The sequence below is a fragment of the Stegostoma tigrinum genome, chromosome 3, assembly GCF_030684315.1.
Source record: "Stegostoma tigrinum isolate sSteTig4 chromosome 3, sSteTig4.hap1, whole genome shotgun sequence".
In the NCBI taxonomy this organism is placed as follows: domain Eukaryota; kingdom Metazoa; phylum Chordata; class Chondrichthyes; order Orectolobiformes; family Stegostomatidae; genus Stegostoma; species Stegostoma tigrinum.
The window spans coordinates 56,248,595-56,272,431 of NC_081356.1; the positions used below are offsets into that span (position 1 = coordinate 56,248,595).

Here is a 23,837-nt window from a genome sequence, read left to right on the forward strand (position 1 = left end):
TAGTGCCACATCAGCCTATCCATTTGATTGAGGACAGTTGGACAGTCAGAGTTTAACAGCACTCCAACATGTCTCCATCAGTTACCCAGCACCTATCTACTTTAATCCCATTTTCTAACACATGGTTTGTACTCTTGTATGCTATGGCACTTCAATTATTCCCAGTCCTTCAAAAATGCATTATTCAGGATTCAATGTTATTTGCCACTGTTCTGCCCATCTATTTAGCACTTCTATTTGTATATTTCTAAGAATTCTGCCTACATATCTGTCCCTTATTTCTCACTGATATTTCGAGCTCTACAGTACACTCTCAGGAATGTGACTGCATCTTTATTTTTGTGTTTTACCCATGTGGCCTAATTACAGGAATGTTCTAAGATGTCATCCCTCCTTATCTTAGTAATTGCTTCTGTGATCAACACTATGACCCTACCACCTAAACCCCTTCTCCACCTTGCATGAAGATTCTATACCCTGCAATATTGAGCTATCCTGCCTCTCCTTCAATGATATCATTTCCATGTGTAAATCAACAACTTCAACTCATTTGCCTTTCTCACGAGACTCTTTCCATTAACATAAATCCCATCTGACCTTGCCATCTTCCCTTGTGCCTTCAATTGACTATATGTGCCCTGTCTTCCAGACTCATTTGGTAATTCTTCTTTACGTACCTGTGCAGTACCCATATTGTACCTCCACTGTGTATCTCATTCCCCTGGTATAGTCACAGAATCATACAGCATGGAAACAGACCCTTCAGTCCAACCAGTCCATGCTGACCATAATTGTAAACTAAACTGATCTCACCTTCCTGCACTTGGCTTACAAGCCTCTAAACACTTCTTATTCGTGTAAATGGTGAATAGATTAAACTCCCACCAAAGGTATTAGCAAGGACGTTGGCTCCTTTTCAGTTCTGGATAGTAGGGAGATGATATGTGGTGCTGACTTTCCCAATCCTTTATGAAGCGGTTGAATTTTCATTCATGACCTGAGTGCCCATTTACTAAATAGGTGACAAACTCATCAATTGTGGACTTCACCAGTTTCAAAATCTCCCCTTCCCCTACTGCATCCCTAAACCAGCCCAGTTCATCCCCTCCCCCCACTGCACCACACAACCAGCCCAGCTCTTCCCCCCCACCCACTGCATCCCAAAACCAGTCCAACCTGTCTCTGCCTCCCTAACCGGTTCTTCCTCTCACCCATCCCTTCCTCCCACCCCAAGCCGCACCCCCAGCTATCTACTAACCTCATCCCACCTCCTTGACCTGTCCGTCTTCCCTGGACTGACCTATCCCCTTCCTACCTCCCCACCTATCTTCTTTACTCTCCATCTTCGGTCCGCCTCCCCCTCTCTCCCTATTTATTCCAGTTCCCTCTCCCCATCCCCCTCTTTGATGAAGGGTCTAGGCCCGAAATGTCAGCTTTTGTGCTCCTGAGATGCTGCTTGGCCTGCTGTGTTCATCCAGCTTCTCACATTTTATTATCTTGGAATTCTCCAGCATCTGCAGTTCCCATTATCTCCTCTCTCATCAATTGTTGCGTTGCTTTCACATCTGTTGATCACCAAATCGCTACTACAGCTCTCATTTTTTCAGGATCTTGGCAATGACCTACTGTTGTCGTTTCATTGCTTAAGTATTAGACTTCAGACATCATTAATTGTGATAATTTCTTGTGTGATAAGCTCTGTCTAGCAGTTGAACTAGAATTTAATCATGGTCCAACAATGGCTTCTTCTATTGTATCTCATCATCTGTCAATATCCACCATTTTTTCCACTCTAGGAAGATCACTGACTATCTTATATGCCTTCGTTGATTATCCTTCGGAGTTTGAAAATGCTAAACAGCTTCTACATAGTATCCAGAATGCAACGTGGAAGTTACTGTTTTTATCCAGATTCATTTGCCAGTAACAGTCTGTTGCATCTAGGGTAGTGAAGACATCTGTCTTTGCAAGTTGCGGCAACTTTGCTTCAAATGGTTGCACTGGATGGTGCAATTTCTTCAGATCTTCATTCAGATAATTTGGCTTGATGCATACTCTGAGCTTCAAGTTGTTTAACTGCCCCCATACATGTAGAGCATGCTGGAAGAACACTGCTCCTTTCAAAAACATTACGCATTAGGCTTTATGAGTTGACCATTGATGTTGTCAGGGTGGCAAGGTGGTTCAGCGGTTAGCACGGCTGCCTCACAGTGCCAGCCACCTGGGTTCGATTACAGCCTCGGGCGACTATGTGTGGAGTTTGCACATTCTCCCCGTGCCTGTGTGGGTTCCCTACAGGTGCTCCGGTTTCCTCCCAAAGTCCAAAGATGTGCAGGGTAGGTATATTGGCCATGCTAAATTGCCCATTGTGCCCAGGGATGTTTGGGTCAGACAGGGGAAATCGGGGGTGGAATAATGGGTCTGGGTGAGATGCTCTTCGGAGGTGCGGTGTGGACTTGTTGGGCTGAATGGCCTGTTCCCACACTGTAGGGATTCTATGATTCTATACTGCTGATCCATTCTGTAGGGGCTGTCACTCTCTTGATTTTTAACTTCTTGCTTAGCTTTTCTATCTTGACTTTCAGGATAGCCTTGAGGGCAGCTGAGGCTTTCTTCAGCAGATGTCAAGTTGATCTTATATTGTCATCTAGCTCAAGATGATATTCTCTCAAAAGAAATCAAACTTGTAAATACATAGGTGTACACCCCTAAGATTTGTTCCACACTCAATTGTTTAGTGTGCTGCAACATGTTGCAAATCTTTTGGCATAGTGAGCGTTACTGGTCCAAACTTTAGGCTTATTTACTTGCCATCTATGATCTAAAGTTCCTGAATTTCATCCTTGTCATTTTACTGAGCTTTCAGAGTAATCTGCTCTCAGCTTAAATATGCACCTTTTTTTCAGGGTTTCAATTTTGTATTGCCAAGCTGAATTAGTTCACACAGGTCTGTGAAGGTGACGATATTAAAATATGCATCAATGTCCATCCAACAGTCTATGTTGACCTAATGTTCTCCTTCTACAATCATCATTTGAACAGTCACAAACCATTTATCACTTACCAACCTGCTCTATAGTGTAGACTGAGTCATCAGAACCTTCAGCTGATATCTTTCAAATGGCCATCTATATTTGTTTGTTGTGCTACCTCCTGGCCTTAGATGCAAATGGATTTGGCTTCTTGCATTCAGAACACTGCTTTCCCCACTCTCAAGCTGCTTCCTTCTTCTTTGCTTGATGTCCTCTGTATTTGCATGCTGTCCTTTGTCCACGATTATTCTGTCCTACATTCCAGGTGGATCTGTCATCATAATGCAAAGCCTGGTCTATTCTTCCACGAATATGCTCCAGCTGCTGAATTTAAACCTCAGTGATTCTGCACATGTCAATCATTTTCCTGACAGCTGATTTCTCCTCTCTCAATAGATGTTCTCTAACTGAGGAATCTTTTCTGCCTAATACAATTCGGTCTTAATTAGAATGTTTTTACTTGTGTAAATTTACAGGATTCTGTAAGATGAGTTAATTAAGTCACGTATTGATCCCATTTCCTAACAACAAATGCATATCATTCATAAGTTACATTCAATGGTTGGTTCACTTGCTGAGCTGGTTCGTTGGTTTGCAGACGTTTCATTACCCTGCTGGGTGACATCATCAGTCAGCTTCCGATGAAGCACTGTTGTGCTTTCCCACCTGATATTTAAACTCGGGTCTGTTGGATTTCATTACCTCATTTCCGGTTTTCTTTCGCAGTGGTGTATCTATAGGGTCTAGTTCTATGTGTTTGTTGATGGTCTTCTTGGTGGAGAACCAGGCCTCTAGGAATTCCTATGCTTCTCTCTGTTTGTCTTGTCCTAGGATCCTGGTGGTGATCCAATTGAATTGGTGGTTCTTCTTATCCATGTGAATGGAGGTGAGTGAAATTGGTCATGTCTTTTTGTTGCTAGCTGATGTTCATGTACTCTCGTGACAAATTTTCTTCCTGTCTGTCCAATGTAATGTTTGTCGCAGTCCTTGCATTACCCAGCAGGTTAATAAAACGTCTGGGAACCAATGAACCAGCAGGTGAGTGAACCAGCCACAGCATCCACAATCTGAGCTATAAATTTACTCAAAAACCTTAAAAAGGTTACATTCACTTGCGGTTCAACTTTGAAATTTTCAGTCTTTCAAAATTTCTGTCTTTCTGTTATTCAAAAGATTTAAAGTGGAATACATTACCTCCCCAATGATTTAGCTTAAGTAAATCCGCTGCAGTTTTGTAATCTCTGCCGTTGCACTTGGACAAACTGCTAATATAGTTTCATATTATCCTTCTTTTTGACTGGAGCCAAGGGAATAATTGCAGCTACTATCTTGGCTCATGTTTCAACTGTGGCCTGCTACACTGTTTTTCTCCCCCTAGTTTCATAGAACATAGAACATTACAGCACAGTACAGGCCCTTCGGCCCTCGATATCGTGCCGACCTGTCATACCGATTTCAAGCCCATCTAACCTACACTACTCCATGTACGTCCATATGCTTATCCAATGACGACTTAAATGTACCTATAGTTGGCGAACCTATTACCATTGCAGGCAAAGTGTTCCATTCCCTTACTACTCTGAGTAAAGAAACTACCTCTGACATCTGTCCTATATCTTTCACCCCTCAATTTAAAGCCATGCCCCCTCGTGCTCGCCGTCACCATCCTAGGAAAAAGGCTCTCCCGATCCACCCTATCTAACCCTCTGATTATTTTATATGTTTCCTTCAGTTCATGTGGCAGCTTTCACAGTTCTGAACACTCCTGTCTCTCTCCATTAGTAGTCGTGCTTTTTCATAGCTCTTCAACACTCAATTTCAGCTCCACTTCTAATACCATGTTTTGAGCACTCAAGACAACAGTTGGGCTTGTATTGTGACTTCACTGAAATTGACTACATGATGACGGACCCCAGTCGGTCCTTATGGTACATATCATATAGCTATGGCAAACTAAGAAGCATATTGGTACAGATTGCATTTCTATCCCAAACATTTTTGATTGAAGAAATGGAGTCAGAGAGAATGTAGAAGTCTTAAAATAAAAATTGCAACCACAAAATTAAAGGAATAAGCAAAAAAAAAACTTTTCCGGAAGATCATGAAATCCTTATGTTAAATATAATGTCAGTTTCTAAAGCTTGCCACAACCAAGCAAATTATTTTGCAAAGCTTACATTTAATTTAATCCATGTTGGGACAGAGAATGACTTAGAAAATGGTCAATGGAGAATATGCTTCCTTTCAAACTAGGATCACTTTGCAAGGATCAGTTGTCAAGTGTAACTGGAGATACAAGGGCTGAGATTTAATGACAGGGAAGAGGTTTTGTGTAAAGAAATTGCTTCCATTTGTGGGTCAGTCCAGAATAATGGACGATAAATGCAAGTTGTTCAAATAAAGGTCTTAGGAGAACTTTCTTTAGACAATGAATGGTGAGTATGTGGATAACTTCAAATCATTAAGGAGATTGACAATGCACATTTGAGATACAATGAAATAAAAGAATACAAGGTCAGACTGGTATGAGTAATTAAAGTGGGGGACAAAGAAGGACTTGTGAGGATGACAAGCACTGGCACAGACCAACTGGGCCAAAATGAGTTGATTCTATGCTATAGGTTTTATGCATTAGATGTATATGAAACTCATATAAAGTGGAACTATAATCAGCAGACCAATTGCTTTTTGGCTATGAAAGTCTGTCTGCCGACATACGTTGCTGACAAATATATTAGGTACCTCTTTAAAAACATACATTCCATTTGAGAAGCGTAACCAAGGTGGTTTTTAAAAGATTTGAAGAATTGAATGGGTGGCCACATGTTTAATGTAACGTTGCGTTAATGAGAGCAACAATCAGTTAACGTGGATCATTTTTAATTCTCCCCCTCAACAGTCTCCCTTCTGAACATTAGTTCTCAGCAACCATTCCCCCCTCCCCCAACACACAATTTTGAAATGGTCTGCTCCTTAGGTGTAACAACTTTATAAGAAAAAAAAATGATTTCTCAATACTAGAAAGCAAAGGCAATTCTGATTAACTAAATTTGGTGCTCTACATATTATTTTAAAATAACATACTATATATAATCTGCAAGATCTCCCCAAGCCACTTGCCATCTTGACTTAGAAATATATTGCTGCTCCTTCAGTGTTGCTGGGTCAAAATCTCTCACTCCCTCGCTGATGGCTTTGTGGGTATTAAGAGCGCACAGGCTACACTGGATCAAGAAGGCAGCTCACTACCATCTCCTCAAGGACAACTAGGCATGGGTAGTAAATGCTGGCCCATTCAGTGATGCCCATACCCCATATGACTAAATAAAATAAACCTATCATCTCAGCAATAGCACTTCACTTGACAGATGAATGGTAGTACTTTTACATAATGGTGTAGGGTGTTAGAATTCATCTTGTTAGCATATATTTTCATTAATTCATGGGGCTAAAAATTGGAAAAAGGTATTGTAAATTTACTGTACGTGCACTTCGTTGCCAGCTGCATTGATTTTGCTTTAAATATGAGGCACAGGAGCAAAACAGGCTTCAGTGCCCAGAGCATTTTGGCTCAAAGAAAGTGATCCAAGACTCAGGATTGTTTAGAAAGGCAAGTAACCTTTCCTATTGTTCGAGGTTATTGCCATTGGGTAGAAGATGCAAAAGTTTGAAAATGTGCAACAACAGATTCAAGATAAAAACCAAAAGAACTGCATATGCCATAAATCAGAGACAAAAACAGTAACTGCTGGAAAAGCTCAGCAGGTTTGCAGCATTGTGAAGAGAAATCAAAGTTAACATTTCAGATCTGGTGACCCAAAACGTTAACTCTGATTTCTCTTCACAGGTGCTGCATCTCAGTACACGTGATAATAATCAAATATTCTCTTTGCACGAGGCAATCAAGAAGCAGTATTTATTCAGCATGCATTAACTAAAAGTAGGATTAGCTTTTGGCCAGCTCAGGGATGGCACGTCAGGAAGTTTACAAAAGCTTGCTAAATAACACCTTCCATTTGCAATGTCTACCACTTATAAAATCAGGAATAGAAGATACACAGGCACACCCCTATCTGCAAGCTGCACACCATTTTGACAGGGAAACCTATCAAAGGTTCCTTAGTTGGGGCTGTGACAAAAGGCTGGAATTTTCTGCCGAATAATAATGTAGCATGAACTTTCCACACAGACTACAAGTGTTCAAGAAGATGGCTGGTGTCGTTAAGTAGGGGTAATGGAGGTTGATTTTGCCAGAGTCATCCACATCCATTGATAAAGAAAAGGACAAGAATTAGTGCTGGTAAGCAGACACATGGACAAGGTGCACATGAACCACGCTGTGATTGTGAGACTGATGGCAGCAGGCAAGGGTCCAATCATATTTCCTGCATCAGGGCTGATGTACTAACTAGTGCAACAGAAGGAACGGGTTAGATATAAGACTGGGTACATCATGCATGCTTATTACCAGTAGTTATCTACATACGGAGCTCCAATACCAACATAAAATTGAAGATAGAAACAACAAAATAGTCTAAAAAAGTGTGATTGGGATGGAACACAGTGGACAAGAGAAATTTGGGGTATAATCACTTAATGCTGACTACCAAACTTGAAGTTTTATTCACAAACAATTCTGTAGGACATCACTCATATTTTCAGAAGATACGTTAACTGATGCAACCCGAGTTTCAAAACTTGCTAGTAAAGAAATCTGAGCCTCAGTTGTGGACAGAGCAGTCAGTAAAAACACAAAACCATGTCGTCCACATCTCAAATAAAGCAACAAGCAAGCTCACTGTTGTGGGAGTGAAAGAATTTCAGCAACTTGTGAACCTGAGCAAGCATGTTAAAGGGAGAGTTGATCAGAGCACCAGTGGGAAGTGGTGCCAGAACTCCTCCCAGCAACTTCTACAATGCCTTGCCAGGATGAATTTAGCACTGCAGTCCGAAAATGCCAATGAACTAGATTTTGCACAAGTAAAAAAACAAAATTATTCAGGTCACAGCAGTCTGTTTTTGTCACCAATGACTAGTAGATTCTAGAATTTTCAATTTACAAATCATAGTCAAATCTTGCATACTGGCATACAAAAATAAAGATTATGCAGGGAAGGATGACACTTCAAAGCAATCTTGTTTAAAAGTGATACAGGGATGCAGAAGACAAATGGTTAGTCTGCAGCTCCTTTTGAATGACACTTAGGATATTATGTGGCCTATGACAAAGTTTCAGGACTGGAATAATCTCCAGTGTCAATGATGATGGAGATAATAAATTTCTAACGTGCGTACAGAATGTACGTTATGCTCAGTACAAGCTCATTGTTTACCTAATGGAATCAAAATGACACCAGCATATCTGAGTTTAGGAAATAGTAGTCAAGCTTTTAATGCTGGATGCAATTATATTCAGTAGGGCTTAGATCATCTCTAAATTTTAGAAGAACCATATTTATGATAAATTGAAGATAGGTGACCCCAAGCTGCTCCTTACCTTTGTGTCTGAAAGAGAGTTTGAACTTTCAGCTCTCATCCAGCGTAAATTTTCAGGAATCCCCAAACTCTACAAATGCAATTCTTCACTGGCTTGTGGGAACTTCCAGCACAAACAGGAAAAAAACACTATGAAGATGCCAGAGATAATGGGAACTGCTGATGCTGGAGAATCCGAGATAACAAAATGTGGAGCTGGATGAACACAGCAGGCCAAGCAGCATCTTAGGAGAACAAAAGCAGACATTTTGGGCCTAGACCCTTCATCAGAAAAGGGGGATGGGGAGAGGGTTCTGAAATAAATAGGGAGAGAGGAGGAGGCGGATCAGAGATAGATAGAGGAGAAGATAGGCTATCTCCTCTTTACCTATCTTCTCCTCTATCCATCTTCGATCCGCCTCCCCCTCTCTCCCTATTTATTTCAGAACCCTCTCCCAATCCCCCCTTTTCTGATGAAGGGTCTAGGCCTGAAACATCAGCTGTTGTGCTCCTAAGATGCTGCTTGGCCTGCTGTGTTCATCCAGCTACACACCTTGTTATCTATGAAGATGCCATTTGTTACAAGTGCCTACGACGGTCTCAGATGGGAGCCCAGTGCAAAAAGCAGAAGGAGCATTTGACAACCCACCATCCCACCTCCCCGCTTCAGCAAACACCACCTGCCTTAATTGTGGCAGGGTTTCAGATCCAGCACTGGGCTATTTGGTCATTGACATTTACAACATTGGAATGGAAGAAAGTTATCCTTGGGTCAAGAGGACTGCCCAAGAAAAAATGCTGTTTCGAGAGTCTGCTATTCACAGCTTAGCTGCTGCATCCTGAACCACAATGACAACACATTCAAAGCACATCATTAACTGCAAATTACCAAAGAACATTGGCGTTTATGAAAGGCGCTACACAAATCAAGCGTGTTTGAATAGATAACCTGTGTGTCTGCCTTTTTGCAAGACGATACAAATCTCTCCAGCATCAGCTTGAAGGAGCAAGATGCATAGAAGTTCAGATCCATATTCACCTTTACAACAGCTGACAATGCTGTTCTTGTCCTGCTGAGAATGATGACTGTAGCAGAAAGCAGATTCAGTAATGACATTGTGAAACACACATGCCTCATTTCTCCTTCCTAGTAGAAGAACTCAACAAGAACAGATATAGCTGAATGAAAATCCTTCTGCTTACTCTTCTTACAGTTTGTCCTGCTGTGTGTGAACTCTACTCATACTCAGTCATTGTCAATTTCTAGGAAAATGTATTCTAGTGCACCCTTATCTGGGAGTGACTTATTTTGTAGAAGCTTTGAAATCTTTGAAAAAAGTAATCAGGCCATACCGTAATGTTGTTCCTAATAAATACTAGAAGATAGCAAAACAAACCGTTGTAGTCCACTGGGGGTTAGAAAGGGAATTCCAGAGATAGTGATAGTAAAGAAACAATGATATGCTTCCAAGTTACTAAGGTGTGTAACTTGAAGGGGGACTTGCAGGTGATGGTGTTTCCATCCATCTGGTTCCCTTGCCACCTAAGCAACAGAGCTTGCAAGTTCAGAAGGTGCTATGGAACATACCTTGGTAAGCAACTGTAGTGTATCTAGTAGATAGCACACACTGCCGCCAATGTGCATTAGAGGTGAAGGGAGCGAGTGTTGAAGATGGTGTTATGGGCACTCGGGGGTTAATATTTGAGGATTGACTTTTCATCAGAATGGTTTCATGAAACGTCAAACCGAAACATGAACTCTTCTTTCTCTCTCTACAGATTTTATTTGCCCTACAAAATATTTTTAGCATTTCCTGCTTTTATTTGAGATTTCCAGCATCTGGAGTATTCTACCTTTCTAAAAAAAAAACAATGGAACATTTCTATATGAATTCCAGCCAGTGGTCTGAAATTTTATTCTGTACAGTTGTGTAAAATAATCCATCAGAAAATCATACTTGAATATGGTTACCCACCTTGGTTGAGAGAGAGAAGAGGAGAACTTTTTCCTGGTTCCTTTTACAGTAGTTCAAAAGCTGCTGAAGAACCTGAAAGCAGAGATGAAGATACTAATATTTCAACGTCTGGTTATTGGATGTATAGATCACAACAGGCGCTTCTAAAAAAATTCTTCCATGGTGATGTGGCCATCACTGGCAAAGGCACATATCCCTAACTGCCCCAGAAAAAAAATGGTGTTTAGCTCTCTTCCTAACTGCTGCAGTTTACATGATGTAGAAGGCATCCACATTTGAGGGAGTTCCAGGTTTTTGCCTCGTGAAAATGAAGGAATTGCAGTGTAGCTCCAAGTCAAATGTATCTTGGAGGTAATATATTAGACCGGTAATGTTTAAGTTACCCCACAGCAGCTAGTGGAATTTAGATTCAATGAAATTGTAAATCTGAAAGAAAACACAGTTTCAGTGGTTAGTAATGCTGCCTCACAGCGCCAGGTACTCAGGTTCGCTTCCAGCCTCAGGCAACTATCTGTGTGGAGTTTGGACATTCTCCCTGTGTCTGCATGTATTTCCGTCAGGTGCTCTGGCTTTCTCCCACAGTCCAAAATGTGCAGATTAGGTGGATTGGCCATGATGAAATTATCGGTACTGTTCACGGATTTGTAGGCTTGGTAGATTAGCCAGGGTAGACATGGGGTTATGGGATATAGTAGGGAGCTGGGTCTGAGTGATTAGATTAGACTCCCTACAGTGTGGAAACAGGCTCAACAAGTCCACCCCGCCCTGTGATGCATCCCACCCAGACCCATCCCCCATAACCCACAAACCCCTGAACACTACGGGCAATTTAGTATGGTCAAGCCACCTAGCCTGCACATCTTTGGACTGTGGATGGAAACTGGAGCACCCAGAGGAAACCCAAGCAGACACGGGGAGAATGTGTAAACTTCACACAGACAGTTGCCCGAGGCTGGAATTGAACCCGGGTGGCTGGTGCTGTGAGGCTGAAGAGTGGGATGCTCTTCAGCAGATCTGTGCAGATGTGATAGGCCAAATGGCCTCCTTCCACACCGTACAGATTCTATGATTCTGCAAGTGACTGTGAAATTACTGGACTCTTGTAAATGCACATCCAGTTCAATAATGTCCAGAAAGTTTTTCAGTCCCTACTCTCTACGCCTTACATGTAACTCCAGACCCAGCACAATATGGTTGACTTGTTCATGGGATATGGGCATGGCTGGCTAGGTAAGCATTTATTGTCAATCCATAGCCGAACTTGACAAAGTGATGGCATGTTCCCTTCTACAACCACAGTCCTTGGACTGTAGAGACGCCACAGTGGTTTTAGGAAGGGAACTCCAGAAATTTGATGCAATGAAAATGAAGGATTGCCAATGTAGTGCCAAGTCAAGATGATGTGTGGCTTTGGAGGGAATTTCCAGATGGTGGCGCTTCCATGCTGCTGCTGCCCTTGATCTTCAAGGTGGTAGAGGTTCCAATTTTGAAAGATTTCTGTCAGAGGAGGCTCGGTGAGTTGCAGCAGTGCAGCTTGTATATAGTAAATATAGTTGCCACTGTGCGTTAGGGGTAAAGGGAGTGAATATTAAAGATGCTGAATGGGATGCCAATCAGGAAGACTGTTTGGTCCCAGACAGAATCAAACTTATTCTGTGTTGTTGGAACTGCAGTCATCCATGCAAGTACATAGCAGTTCATCACACTCCTGATTTGTGCCTTGTAGATTAGATTCCCTACAGTGTGGAAACAGGCCCTTCGGCCCAACAAGTCCACACCGTCCCTTGAAGCATCCCACCCAGACCCAAGCCCCTATACTCCACACACCCCTGAACACTATGGGCAATTTAGCATGGCCAATCCACCTAATGTGCACATCTTTGAACTGTGGGAGGAAATTGGAGGGGGGGGGGGGGGGGGGGGAAGTGGTCAGGAATGAGTTACTCATTGAAGAATTCCCAGCTTCCAACCAGTTCTTGTAACCACAGTATTTACGTGATTGATCCAGTTCAGTTTCTAATCAATGCTCACTAACCTCTGCACATTGATAAGATCACCCTCTGAAATTGTCTAGCATGCCACTCAGTTATGTCAAACTGCACAGAGGAGACACTGTGCTGATATTCCTATCAGTTGCATGTCTGCTGGAACAAGCTGGGATGCAAAAAAAAAACACCATTTGTATTTCAGTCAAAGTTCTAGTCCTCTTGAGACTGGAGTAGTGTGCATTTGAACAGGCCTCAAGTCATCACTCCAAACTCATTAGGAAAATTTTTGGAACTCTTATATCAAGCACACTTTAATGGTTAGTCGCCTCCTGAAATATCACCCTTCCCAATTAAAGGAGCATCATGCAGAGAAGTAACTTATTAACAACCACTTTCAATTCATCAGTCGCAAAGATCTTTAAACATGGAAAATCATGTTCTAATCAAGCAGAATCAGCATGGCATTATAAAAGGGAAATCATGTCTGATTACAGGTTTCCAAGCAAGTCTCAATCAGATTGGATAGAGAGGAACTAGTAGGTGTGTTGAATTTGAACTTCCAGAGGCGTTCAACAAAGTACCTCACAAAAGTCATAAGGTAATCGGCCATGGTGTTGGAGGAAATACGTTGGTGTGGGTATAGAATTGGCTAATGGGCAGGAAACAGCAAGTGGAAATGAGGATTTTTTTTCAGGTTGGCAACCTGCAACCAGTGGAGTTCTACAGGGATCACTGCTGGAATCATAACTTTTTTTTATTCACTTGTGGGATATGGGTATCGCCAGCTGGCCAGCATTTATTGCCCATCCCTATTCATCCTTGAGTAAGCTGCTTTCTTTTACCACTGCAATCCATGTTCACTACTTATGTTAATGTCTTGAAGTTAGGAAGTGAATATACTGTCGCCAGATCTGCAGACAGCGCAAAAGTAGGTGAAAAGGCAAGTTTCAAAGAGGATACAAACAGATTACAGAAAGATATTGATGGATTATGTAAGTTGGCAAAAAGTTAGCAAATGCAGTAGTGTGGGAAAATATGAAGTTGTTCATTTTGGAAAGGAGAACAAAAGAACAGTATTATTTAAATGAAGAAAAATAGCAGAAGGCTGCAACTCAAAAGGGACTTGGGAATACTTGTGCATGAAATACACCTGTGCAGTAGGTAATCAGAAAAGGTAATGGAATGGTGATCCTTATTTCAAGAGGGGTGGAGTACAATGATAGGGAAGTCTCACTACAACACACAACGTGTTGCTGAGACGACGTCTGGAGTAGGGACAGCAGTTTTTGTCGTCTTATTTAAGGAAAGATATTGTTTCATTGGAAGCAGTACAGAGATATTCACTGGGATGATCCCTGGTTTGGATAAATTGTCTTATGAGCAAAGGCTAAACAGGTTGAGACTCTACTCACTGAAGTTCAGAAGAATGAGAGGTGATCTCTTTGAAACATACAAGATTCCTCTCAAGACAGGGTAAATGCTAAGAGGATGCTTGCCTTCATGGGAGTGTCTAAGGCCAGACAGCATAATCTCAGAATAGTGGGCTGCCAAGTTAAGTTTGAGGTAAGAAGGAATTTCTTCTCTCAGAAGGTAGTGGGTCTTGAACTCCTTGTCACAAACAGCAATGGAGACAAGGGTCCTTGTGTATATTTAAGGCTGAGGTAGACATTCTTGATGAAGGTTTTGGGGAAAAGGCAGGAAAATGAAAGTGAATAATGTCAGATCAGCCACGTTCCTACTGAATGCAGAGCAGGCTTGGGAGGACCCAATCACTTACTCCTACTCCTATTTCTTATCATGGTCTTATGGTCTATGAAACCCTTTCTGGGCATGAATCAAACAGCTCTAACTCCGATTTCACGAGCATTATGGAGAAAAGCTTGGAAAGAAAATATCCTCACAAATAAACACACCATTTCCAACCCAACATCTTAACAATTAAACTTCAATCTTCCTAAGAATGTATGGACAATCCTCAAAGGAATATGGACTGGACATGGTTGATATGGTCACCTGACGTGCAACAAGCACAATAAAACCTCACTTGGCTGTGTTTGCAGAAACCCTGACCAAACTATGGGGTACATAAGAACATCTGGCTTCTAATTCAAGTTTAAGGGTGGCATTCCAAAGTTATCATTGCTCTCCACCATCGAATTGGACTTTGGGGTACTTGATATTGAAACTGTGCTCCCAAAGCTACATAAAAGCAGATTCCTAACTTTTCTAACTTAATTAAGGATAGTGGAAATTCAAAAGTTGGCATGAAGTTTAAGAAATAAATATCTTCGCCTAAGACACCAAAGACATGTGCAATTTAACTATAAGGTTGAACCTCTGGTAGAAGTGAAGCTATTTCTGGCCACCTATGGTAGTATCTCTGAAGGGTGACAGTCAATCTTATTAAGTAAGTTTGTCATACTTTGGTAGAAGGATGCTGAAGACAATGGCTCCTTGAGAAATGCTGCTGAAATGTTCTCTGTCATCCTTTTGTATTTGAAAAAGCATTATTCAAGGAGCAATGATATTATTGTCAAAATAGTTTCAATAGTATGGAATTCTAATTTAATCAGGTATTATTTCATTTTGTTTATATCACCATTTAATCTACTTGTTTCACTCCAATTTAGTACTTTATTCTAAATCATGACATATATCAAGAATTCACGTCACTTGTACTCCCCTAAATGTTACTTTCAAAACTCGGGTGCCTGAACAATTCAACATGCTCGGATTCATCGTTTCATCTGATGCTTAGTTTAGTACTTCGGCAACTATTTGTTTGTCAATTACACCGGACAAAAATCTTAACATCATAAAGTCAGCTGTACAAACAACTGATAAATTTACAGAAGGAGTTGAACATCGCACTTGCTATTCTTTGTGCATCACTATCATCGTGGAGAAGGCTCAAATTGTTCAAGGAGACTCCATGACAAATTTGGGACAAAATCTAACGCAACAGCTTTTCTGCTTAACTGCTACAACTCCCTGCTCTATTTTGCCATAGATTATGATGGAGAAATGTGTCTCTGTACAGAATCAAGGAGGAAATTCTAAGGATTGTAAGAAATCACACTGGTGAAAAGACAAATATTCTACTGACCACTGAATGGGTAAAGGATTGAAGTGGGCAAGTGTGGAAGATGCAAGTGAGAATGTGTCATAACACCATCAATGCTGGATGCCTGCACAACCACAAGTAAGAGTTGTCATGAGAAATTTCAATTAGAAGTGTTTAGATAGGGAGTTTAAATTTTAAGTGTCAAAGTAATAATGTGACCAAACTTCGTCTCAGCACAGGTTTAATTTTACGTCACTGCCCCATGTATCAGCAAGCAAGGGCTTAGTAAAGCTGAGCACCATGGGCACAAGCCCACCACCTACCCAAACAGCTATGCCAGCCTTGCCACAATTTTACCAGCGATGATGGAGGGGGTGGAAGGCCCATGCATCCTGGGACAAAGTGAAGTCTTTGAGTGACCGATTAATGGCTATTTCAGAGCTTCATCCCATTTATGCTGGGATTTAACGAAGTATTTAACTCAACAGCATTCACTACATGGGCTGGTGGTAGGTAAAGGGGTACTTGCCATTTAACAGGCTTCCTGGGCACATACTGTGCCCCCCCTCCACTTTTGCAAGGTCTTTGGCCCTTCACATTTCCCCTTGGCCCTTTTTATTTCCCCTTCCATCACACTCACTGCCTGTGCACCCTGGCCTCCACAAAACCCTGTGAGACTGACCCCAAGTAGGCATATCCCAAAGTCTATTAAACAGAAGGTGTGTAATGAGTAAATGCATCCATGTTGTGTGTAGTGCACTGGGAAATCCAGTTCTATGACCTGTTCACACAACTTTTAATCCTGATTTGTTATATATTGTTGCTTGTACAAATGGTTCTATTGATACATTAGATTTGAAATCCTTTTGTCCAAACATCTTCGGAAATTTAGCAGAGAGTTCTTCAGCGTTTACTTTCCTTTTGGCGAGTTAATCCTTGCGTATTTTAACATGACAGATGCCAAACAGGTTTGCATTGCAAAATCATCACATTTAACTCCAAAAGTGGGAAACAGCAACTTCCCAGGAAAAGAAAAAGAGGCAGATTCAAAATTGGAGTGTCTCAGTTCAACTGCAACTTCAGATTTCAGATGGAAGGGATGTAGCAAGTTCAGTAGTTCTCTCAAACCATGGTCAGAAAAGAGCTAGTTGTGATAGTTTTCCAGACTGGAGTATGGTAGATAGTGGGGTTGCCCAAGGGTTTGTCTTAGTAGAGAGTGCAAGGAAGTGGAGTTGAAATGCCCATCAGCCATGATTTAAATGGCGGAGTGGACTTGATGGGCTGAATGGCCTTACTTCCACTCCTATGCCTTATGGTCTTTTTTAAATGTACATAAATGACTTGGATAACAATATATAGTCAAATTTCAAAAGTTGATGATGCTACTAAAGTTAGCAAAGTGGCAAATTATGAGAATAATATAAAACCACTGCAGCAGAATACAGATAGGCTAGCTGAATCAATAGCCAAGTTGCAGATAGCAAATAATTCAGAGAAGTGAGGAAATGCATTTTGGCAGAAGAAATACAGAGAGGCAACACAGACTTAGCTTCTGATGACCAGGGTTACCAACATTGAGGACTGTGATAGAGCAGGATGGGGGCAGCATGGTGGCTCAGCAGTTAGCACTGCTGCCTCACAGCACCAGTGACCCGGGTTCGATTCCAAGTTCAGGTGACTGTCTGTGTGGGTTTCCTCCCACAGTGCAAAGATGTGCAAATTAGGTGGCTATACTAAATTGCTCAGTGTCCAGGGATGTGCAGGCTGATGGATTAGCCATGGGAAATGTAGGATTAGGGTGGTGGGGGTGGGGTGGTGGGTCTGGGTGGGATGCTCTTCAGAGGGTCACTGTGCACTAGATGGACCAAATGGCCTACTTCATTGTGTAGGGATTCTAAGATACCCACCCTTGCTTACCTGCCAGCACTTAACCGGATTTCTTTTAATATATTTGTTCAAGTGATGTAGGCATTACTGGCTAAGCTAGCATTAATTAACAGCATTAACCCAGAGGGGAAGTTAAGAATCAACCACATATAGGTCACACCAGGTAAGGATTGCAGATTTCCTTAACTAGTAAACCTGGAGAGTTTTTACAACAGTGGTTAAAGTATTGACATTTGACCATCTTTCTGCCCCAGACTTTTTATTGAATTCAGATTTTTACCATCTGCCATGGCAGCATTCAAATAGATATCCCCAAGTCTGGGATTCTGGATTGCTCGTCCATTGACATAGATTGGTAGGTGACTGGATGAGTTATATCACTAGTGGAGTGGGGTATTAGTTGTCAGCTACATACACTCGGCCCCAGACTTTACAAAAGCAAAATATCAACCCATGGTGTCACATTTCACCGAGATCAGCTTTCAACGTCAAACTTATTATAATCACTAAAGTCACCTATTTCCACTCTTAATATCAACTAATCTCATCCCTGTCTCAGCTCATCTGTACTGAAACCCTCATTCAAGCCTTTTTTATCTCTAGATTTAATTATTCCAATATATTCCTGTCTGGAGTGCAACATTCCAACTTCGAAAATTTAGCTATAAGTCTTGACCTGTGCCAATCCCATTCCTATATCACCACTTATGAGGAAGGGTCACCAGGCCTGAAACATTAATTGTTTTCTCCTCCACAGATGCTGCCAGACCTGCTGAGCTTTTCCAGCAACTTTGTTTTTGATCCTATATCACCACTGTTCTCACTGACCTAAATTGCTTGATTAGCATTTAATTTTGAAATTCACATCCTTGGTTTCAAATCCCTTTACAGCTTCACCACTTCCTTTTGATGTAATCACCTCTAATCCATAGTTTAAAGGGTCCATTGTCCAGCTTTCATTTTGATTGAATGGGGATGGATAGCTTTATTACATTTTCCAGCTGAATACTTAATGCTTAGGTTGGTAATGACCCAGCTCAGTACAGATTTTCCACTCAAAGAATTTTAAGTAAAAGATGGTTATGTGGATGAGGAAATACAATGGAGTCGGTGTGCATGGGCTTTCAAAAGTTTTTGACAAGGTCAAATTTCAGGCTGCAGTGACTTAAACGAAGAATATGTGGATTAATAATTGGTTTGATACAAGGAAATATAGCGTGGGGTTAAGGGCCAACAGAAGCTGCAACAGTCAAATTAAAGCAAAATACTACAGACGCTGGAAATCTGAAACAAACAGAAATTACTGAAGAAACTCAGGTCTGGTGTGACTTCTTCACCAGACTTAAAGCATTAACGGTTTTTGTCTCCACGTGCAGCCACACCAGCTGAATTTCTTCAGCATGTTTTATACTTGTTTCAGAAGTTGCAACAAGATAATTAATCAAATAGTAGGATGGACAAAATAAGAAGATTGAATTCAATCTGTGTGATGACACAAAGACGGGTAGGAAAGCAAATTAAGTGGACAGCATAAAGTCTTAATCTATCTTTAAGTGAGTGGGCAAGGATTCAACAGCTGATATATAATGCAATGCTGTCTACTTCAGTGGGAAGAAAGTAAAAAGCACTTTGCTTTTTAAATAGAGATTGAAGAATGGTACAGAAGAGATATTGATGCCCTTGCACATGAATCATGAAAAAAGTTAGTCATGGAGGTAAAGAAAGGGAGACAGAATACTGGCATCAAATGAAGGAGGATAGGGTGTAAAAGGAAAAGAAGTCCAACTGAACAGGTCATTGGTGACACTACATCTAGAGGTGAGTTTTGGTCTTCCATTTAAGGCAGGATATATTTGCATTGGAAACAGGTCAAGGGTCAGTAGCCGATTCTTTGAATAAAGCCATGAAAGGCTGAGTGGGTTGGGCATAGTTCATTGAAATTTAGAAGAATGAGAGATAATCTTAATGAAACATATAAAATTCTAAAGGAGCTAGATAGTGGAGATGCTGAGAGTACATTCCCGTTGAAAGGAAATCTTGATCGAGACAGCAGAGTTCAAAAATAACAGGCCTCTGATTTAAAACTGAAACAAAGGTAGAATTTTCTCTCTGATAAGTCTGTTAGTTTTTGGAATTCTCTTCTTTGACAGTAACGGAGACTGAGCCATTGAATGTACTCGAGGCTGAGTTAAACAAATCCTTTAACTAGAAGGGAATCATGGGATATTGACAGGAGGGTTCAGCAGGAATTAAAAGCACAACGAGAAGGACATAGTCTTATTGAACAACAGAACAGGCTCGTACACCTGTAATTTCTTATGATTCGTGACGTGGTGCAACGTTATTGTTTTATAAAAAAACTCATTAAACAGAAAAAATGGATTTATACCCCATAAATTTAGTGTAGCGGGAGATAGTTTCAAAAACCATGCTGAACCAGCTATCCTGATTTTTGTTAATTTTCTTCGAACTCAGCTTTTGAGAGCTGAATGACAACATTTAGGACTGCACTCATCTGTAGGGGTTACCTTGGTGACTGTATTTACTCATCAACTTTGAAAATAAATGTGAGAGACATTAACGTATTCAAAAAGTAAGGGCCAAGTCTAGATACCTTGCCCATTTCTCCTCCTCTGCAATTATGTAGCTCAAAATATATTTTTTCCCAATTTACTACCTAGGTTTATGCAGAGCAGTAGTGCACCTAAACCTATTATTTTAATGAATCTTTTAACTCTAAATACCTGCAATACGTTAACATTTGTTCAAAATTTGCAATAATTACTAAAATAGTTGACCATTTTCAGTCTATTCAATTTATTTTCAGAACTCAATCTATGTATCTAACCGTTTCCTTTTAACCATGTATGAAAATTGAGTTCATTAAAAATACAAAAGCAGGTGAACAGCCATCTGAGTTTAGCCAAATTTTATGCATTTAACAACGTTTCTGGAAAGTCAGGTAAGCTAGTATATTTAAAAAAAAACTTGACTGTGAGCTCACACAGCATATTTCTGTGTGAACTTAGGGAGTTGTTGGGAATTCAATAAATTCATTCATTTAAAAGAAAATCAATAAATGCCTGCTGGAGTTGGTCTGCATAGGGATTGTCTATCTAAATATTTCTAAAGCAGAGGCTTTACTCAATATCTTCTTGGAACTCTCTTCTCTAAATAATCAGTTAGATGCCCAGGGGTGTTCCTGCGTTGCTCTGTTTACAGTAGGCGAGGCCTAACTCAGAATGTATAGAGATGTGGACATGCTGATAATCTGATTTGCAAGATGTTCTGTGGTTTGGGGAAGCAAATAACTAGTGCCTTGTGTACAATGGCCAGACTGTTATTTTCAAGGGAAGCATGTCTACATTCTAGCAGCGACAGACTGAATGGACTATACAGAAGATGAAATGCACCAAGGGGAAATGAGGAATTTTTGCACCATGTCCACCGCTTTCATTCATTCACTAATAAAATATTACAACTATTGATGAGCACTTCAATATTTACAGAACTTTTTAAAATCAGCTAGGTTGAAATCAGCCTAGAAACATCAACTTAGATTCAAATATACTGCTTGAAAACAGTGACAAGCTTACAAGCACTTACAAGCAGAACAAGCAATAAAATACATGTAGTCACTAACTTAACATATAAATAAATTCTAGTCTGAAATAATAGAAACATAGATTACGCACACGATTTAAAACATTTGAAAATATTTATTCAGTGATATATCTTCCTCCTGTCCTTATCATGTCATCCACAGGTGTTCATTTGCAGACTGGCTGGCAAAAAGGTTGCAAAAACCACTTTGCCAAGTGAATGTCAACTCAGGGTCTCCACTGGTGGCTCAAATACAACATGTGACATGATTCCAAGTGATACAACTCAAATTCTAAATCCGAACTTAAGACTGGCTGTCTCAAAACAAGCAGATTGCCTCGGTTACAATGGAAGATTGAGGGAGGCTTTGTTAGCAGGTGGTCGCAAAAAGAATCTACAAGGCCTTGCACCTATCCATTGATCCTACTGAAAAGTGATTACTTAAGAATGCTGGAAAAGCATGACTGAGCTCAACTTTAAGTCTGCTCTTCCCTGAGCAGACCTACACTTGACCACGTAGCTCATCACTCAGGGTCTAATTTGTGAAATTAAAGAAATGATCTATTGGGAGAGATGATCAATTGGAGGGATGAGAAGATTGTTGATACCTTGAAATATCATACTTGCCACTTTTAGCATTTTTGAGAAGAGGCAGAAAATATTAGTGTGATTTGGGCCTCAATTCCACACCCAAGAGAGATTTTAACTTAGATGAAAACAAGCCTTAAAAACAATTCTTGCTGCTCACCATTCTGTACCCCCACCATTCAATTCTACAAAATACTTAGGATTCTAACTCAAGAATTAATATCGTGAAAATAAATTCTAAAAATGCCCTGATGTACTGCATTCTAAAATCCAGAGACAACAACTGACATACATTTATCGGAATGTGATAGAACATAGAACATAACAGCACAGTACAGGCCCTTCGGCCCTCGATGTTGTGTAGACCTGTCATACCGATCTCAAGCCCATCTAACCTACACTATTCCACGTATGTCCATATGCTTGTCCAATGACGACTGAAATGTACCTAAAGTTGGCGAATCTACAACCGTTGCAGGCAAACCGTTCCATTCCCTTACTACTCTCTGAGTAAAGAAACTATCTCTGATATCTGTCCTATATCTTTCACCCCTCAACTTAAAGCTATGCCCCCTCGTGCTCGCCGTCACCATCCTAGGAAAAAGGTTCTCCCTATCCACCCTATCTAACCCTCTGATTATTTTATATGTTTCAATTAAGTCACCTCTCAACCTTCTCTCTAATGAAAACAGCCTCAAGTCCCTCAGCCTTTCAATGTGATGTAAAATATGTAAAACAATGACATCATTACTATTGGGCAGAACCAATCAATGCTTGTTTGGACCACTGTGAAATTCACCAGGTTGCTATTTTACCTCAAATTTGTTCTGTGCAACACCTAGAAGAGATATTAGGCACCTCACAGGTGGTAATGAGAGAATTAAGGACAGGTTTAGGACCAGTTTAGGAAACTGCAATGTATAAAGCAGATGTCACGCATTCTCTTCCCAGGATTCTCTACTGTGGCCAAAGGTCTTTCAAAGAATATTGAGGCAGAAACAGAAAAAAAAAGTCAACATCCTGACTTGGAAACATATCGTTGTTCCGTCACTGTTGCTGGATCAAAATCCTGGAATTCCTTCCCTAATGTCATTGTGGGTCAACCCACAGCAGGTGGACTACAGTGGCTCAAGGCAGTAGCTCACCACCACCTTCTCAAGGGCAATTAAGGATGGGCAATAAATGCTGGCCAGCCAGCGATGCCCACATCTCACAAATGATTAAAAAAATTGTGGAGTGAGACCCAGGGAAAAGAAATAATGTGCCTGTAACTAAAGACATTGAGAGAATCTTTACTTAAGTTTCTTCAAGGCAGCTCCTCCAATGGTTTTTGAACAATAGGAATATCTCTTTCTGTTGTCTATTTCCCTCTCACCCAATAGGATGCACACTCTCTCTCTCTCTCTCTCTCTCTCTCTCTATTTTCCTTCATGCTTCTGGAGACAGAGGAGTCATGTAAAGTGAAATTAGTGAGGCAGGATATTGGAATTGGAAATGAGCACAAAGAAAGAGGCTGGATACCACAAAGTTTGGACTGTACGTTATGGATTTGTTTAAACTGGATGTAGAAGTAGTACATATAGATCGAATCCCATGATTTGGTTATCCCCTTTATAGTAGCAATGAAACTTGAGCCAGTCTCATTGTCACTGTAAAGGGGAGAACTAATTTATCTAAAATATATAAATACATTGTACTCACATTAAGTTTGATAAGCACTTAGATTAGTAGGGGTGGAGATTAGATAGACTTTAGGATTAGTAAAAATTCGGCACAACACTGTGGGCCAAAGGGCCTGTTCTGTGCTGTACCGTCCTACATTCTATGTTCGATAAGCACTTTTACTATCTCTTTGATCAACAATCTTTGCTGGCTCCCTTTTCTCATGTCACAGATTCAAGATATTTTTGATTATTCCTCGGCCCACATATCTCTGTAGACTCAAAGAGCTCTACATTTCTTTACACTCTGCCTTTACAATCTCCTCTCCTTAATCCACTTTTAGTTCCACAGCCTCCAAGTTTTTCAAATCTATATCTGTCTTAGAATTCTCTGCTTTGCTATTGTTCTGCTTCAAAAGCCAACTAGAGACATAGGCCTTTGGAGCAAGAAGGTTTTGAAGTAATGATCAATGTCCCAATTTCTGGTTATTTTGTCACTATGAAGCATTCTCCCACATATCCACCCCTCCCATCCCACTGACCTCTCCTCACCACTCTCTACA

The 23,837-nt window shown here is 40.7% G+C and overlaps 1 protein-coding gene across 2 annotated transcripts in view; it reads right to left on the minus strand.

Moving 5' to 3' along the window:
- The window catches only part of ercc6l2 (excision repair cross-complementation group 6-like 2), an 85,796-nt gene that overhangs the window by 30,714 nt on the left and 31,245 nt on the right, over positions 1–23,837 (minus strand). For both annotated transcript variants that reach the window (XM_048527482.2, XM_048527481.2), the window contains exon 11: positions 10,484–10,555. In XM_048527482.2, the coding sequence (XP_048383439.1) occupies positions 10,484–10,555 (72 nt within the window). The remainder of the gene's footprint in view (positions 1–10,483; positions 10,556–23,837) is intronic.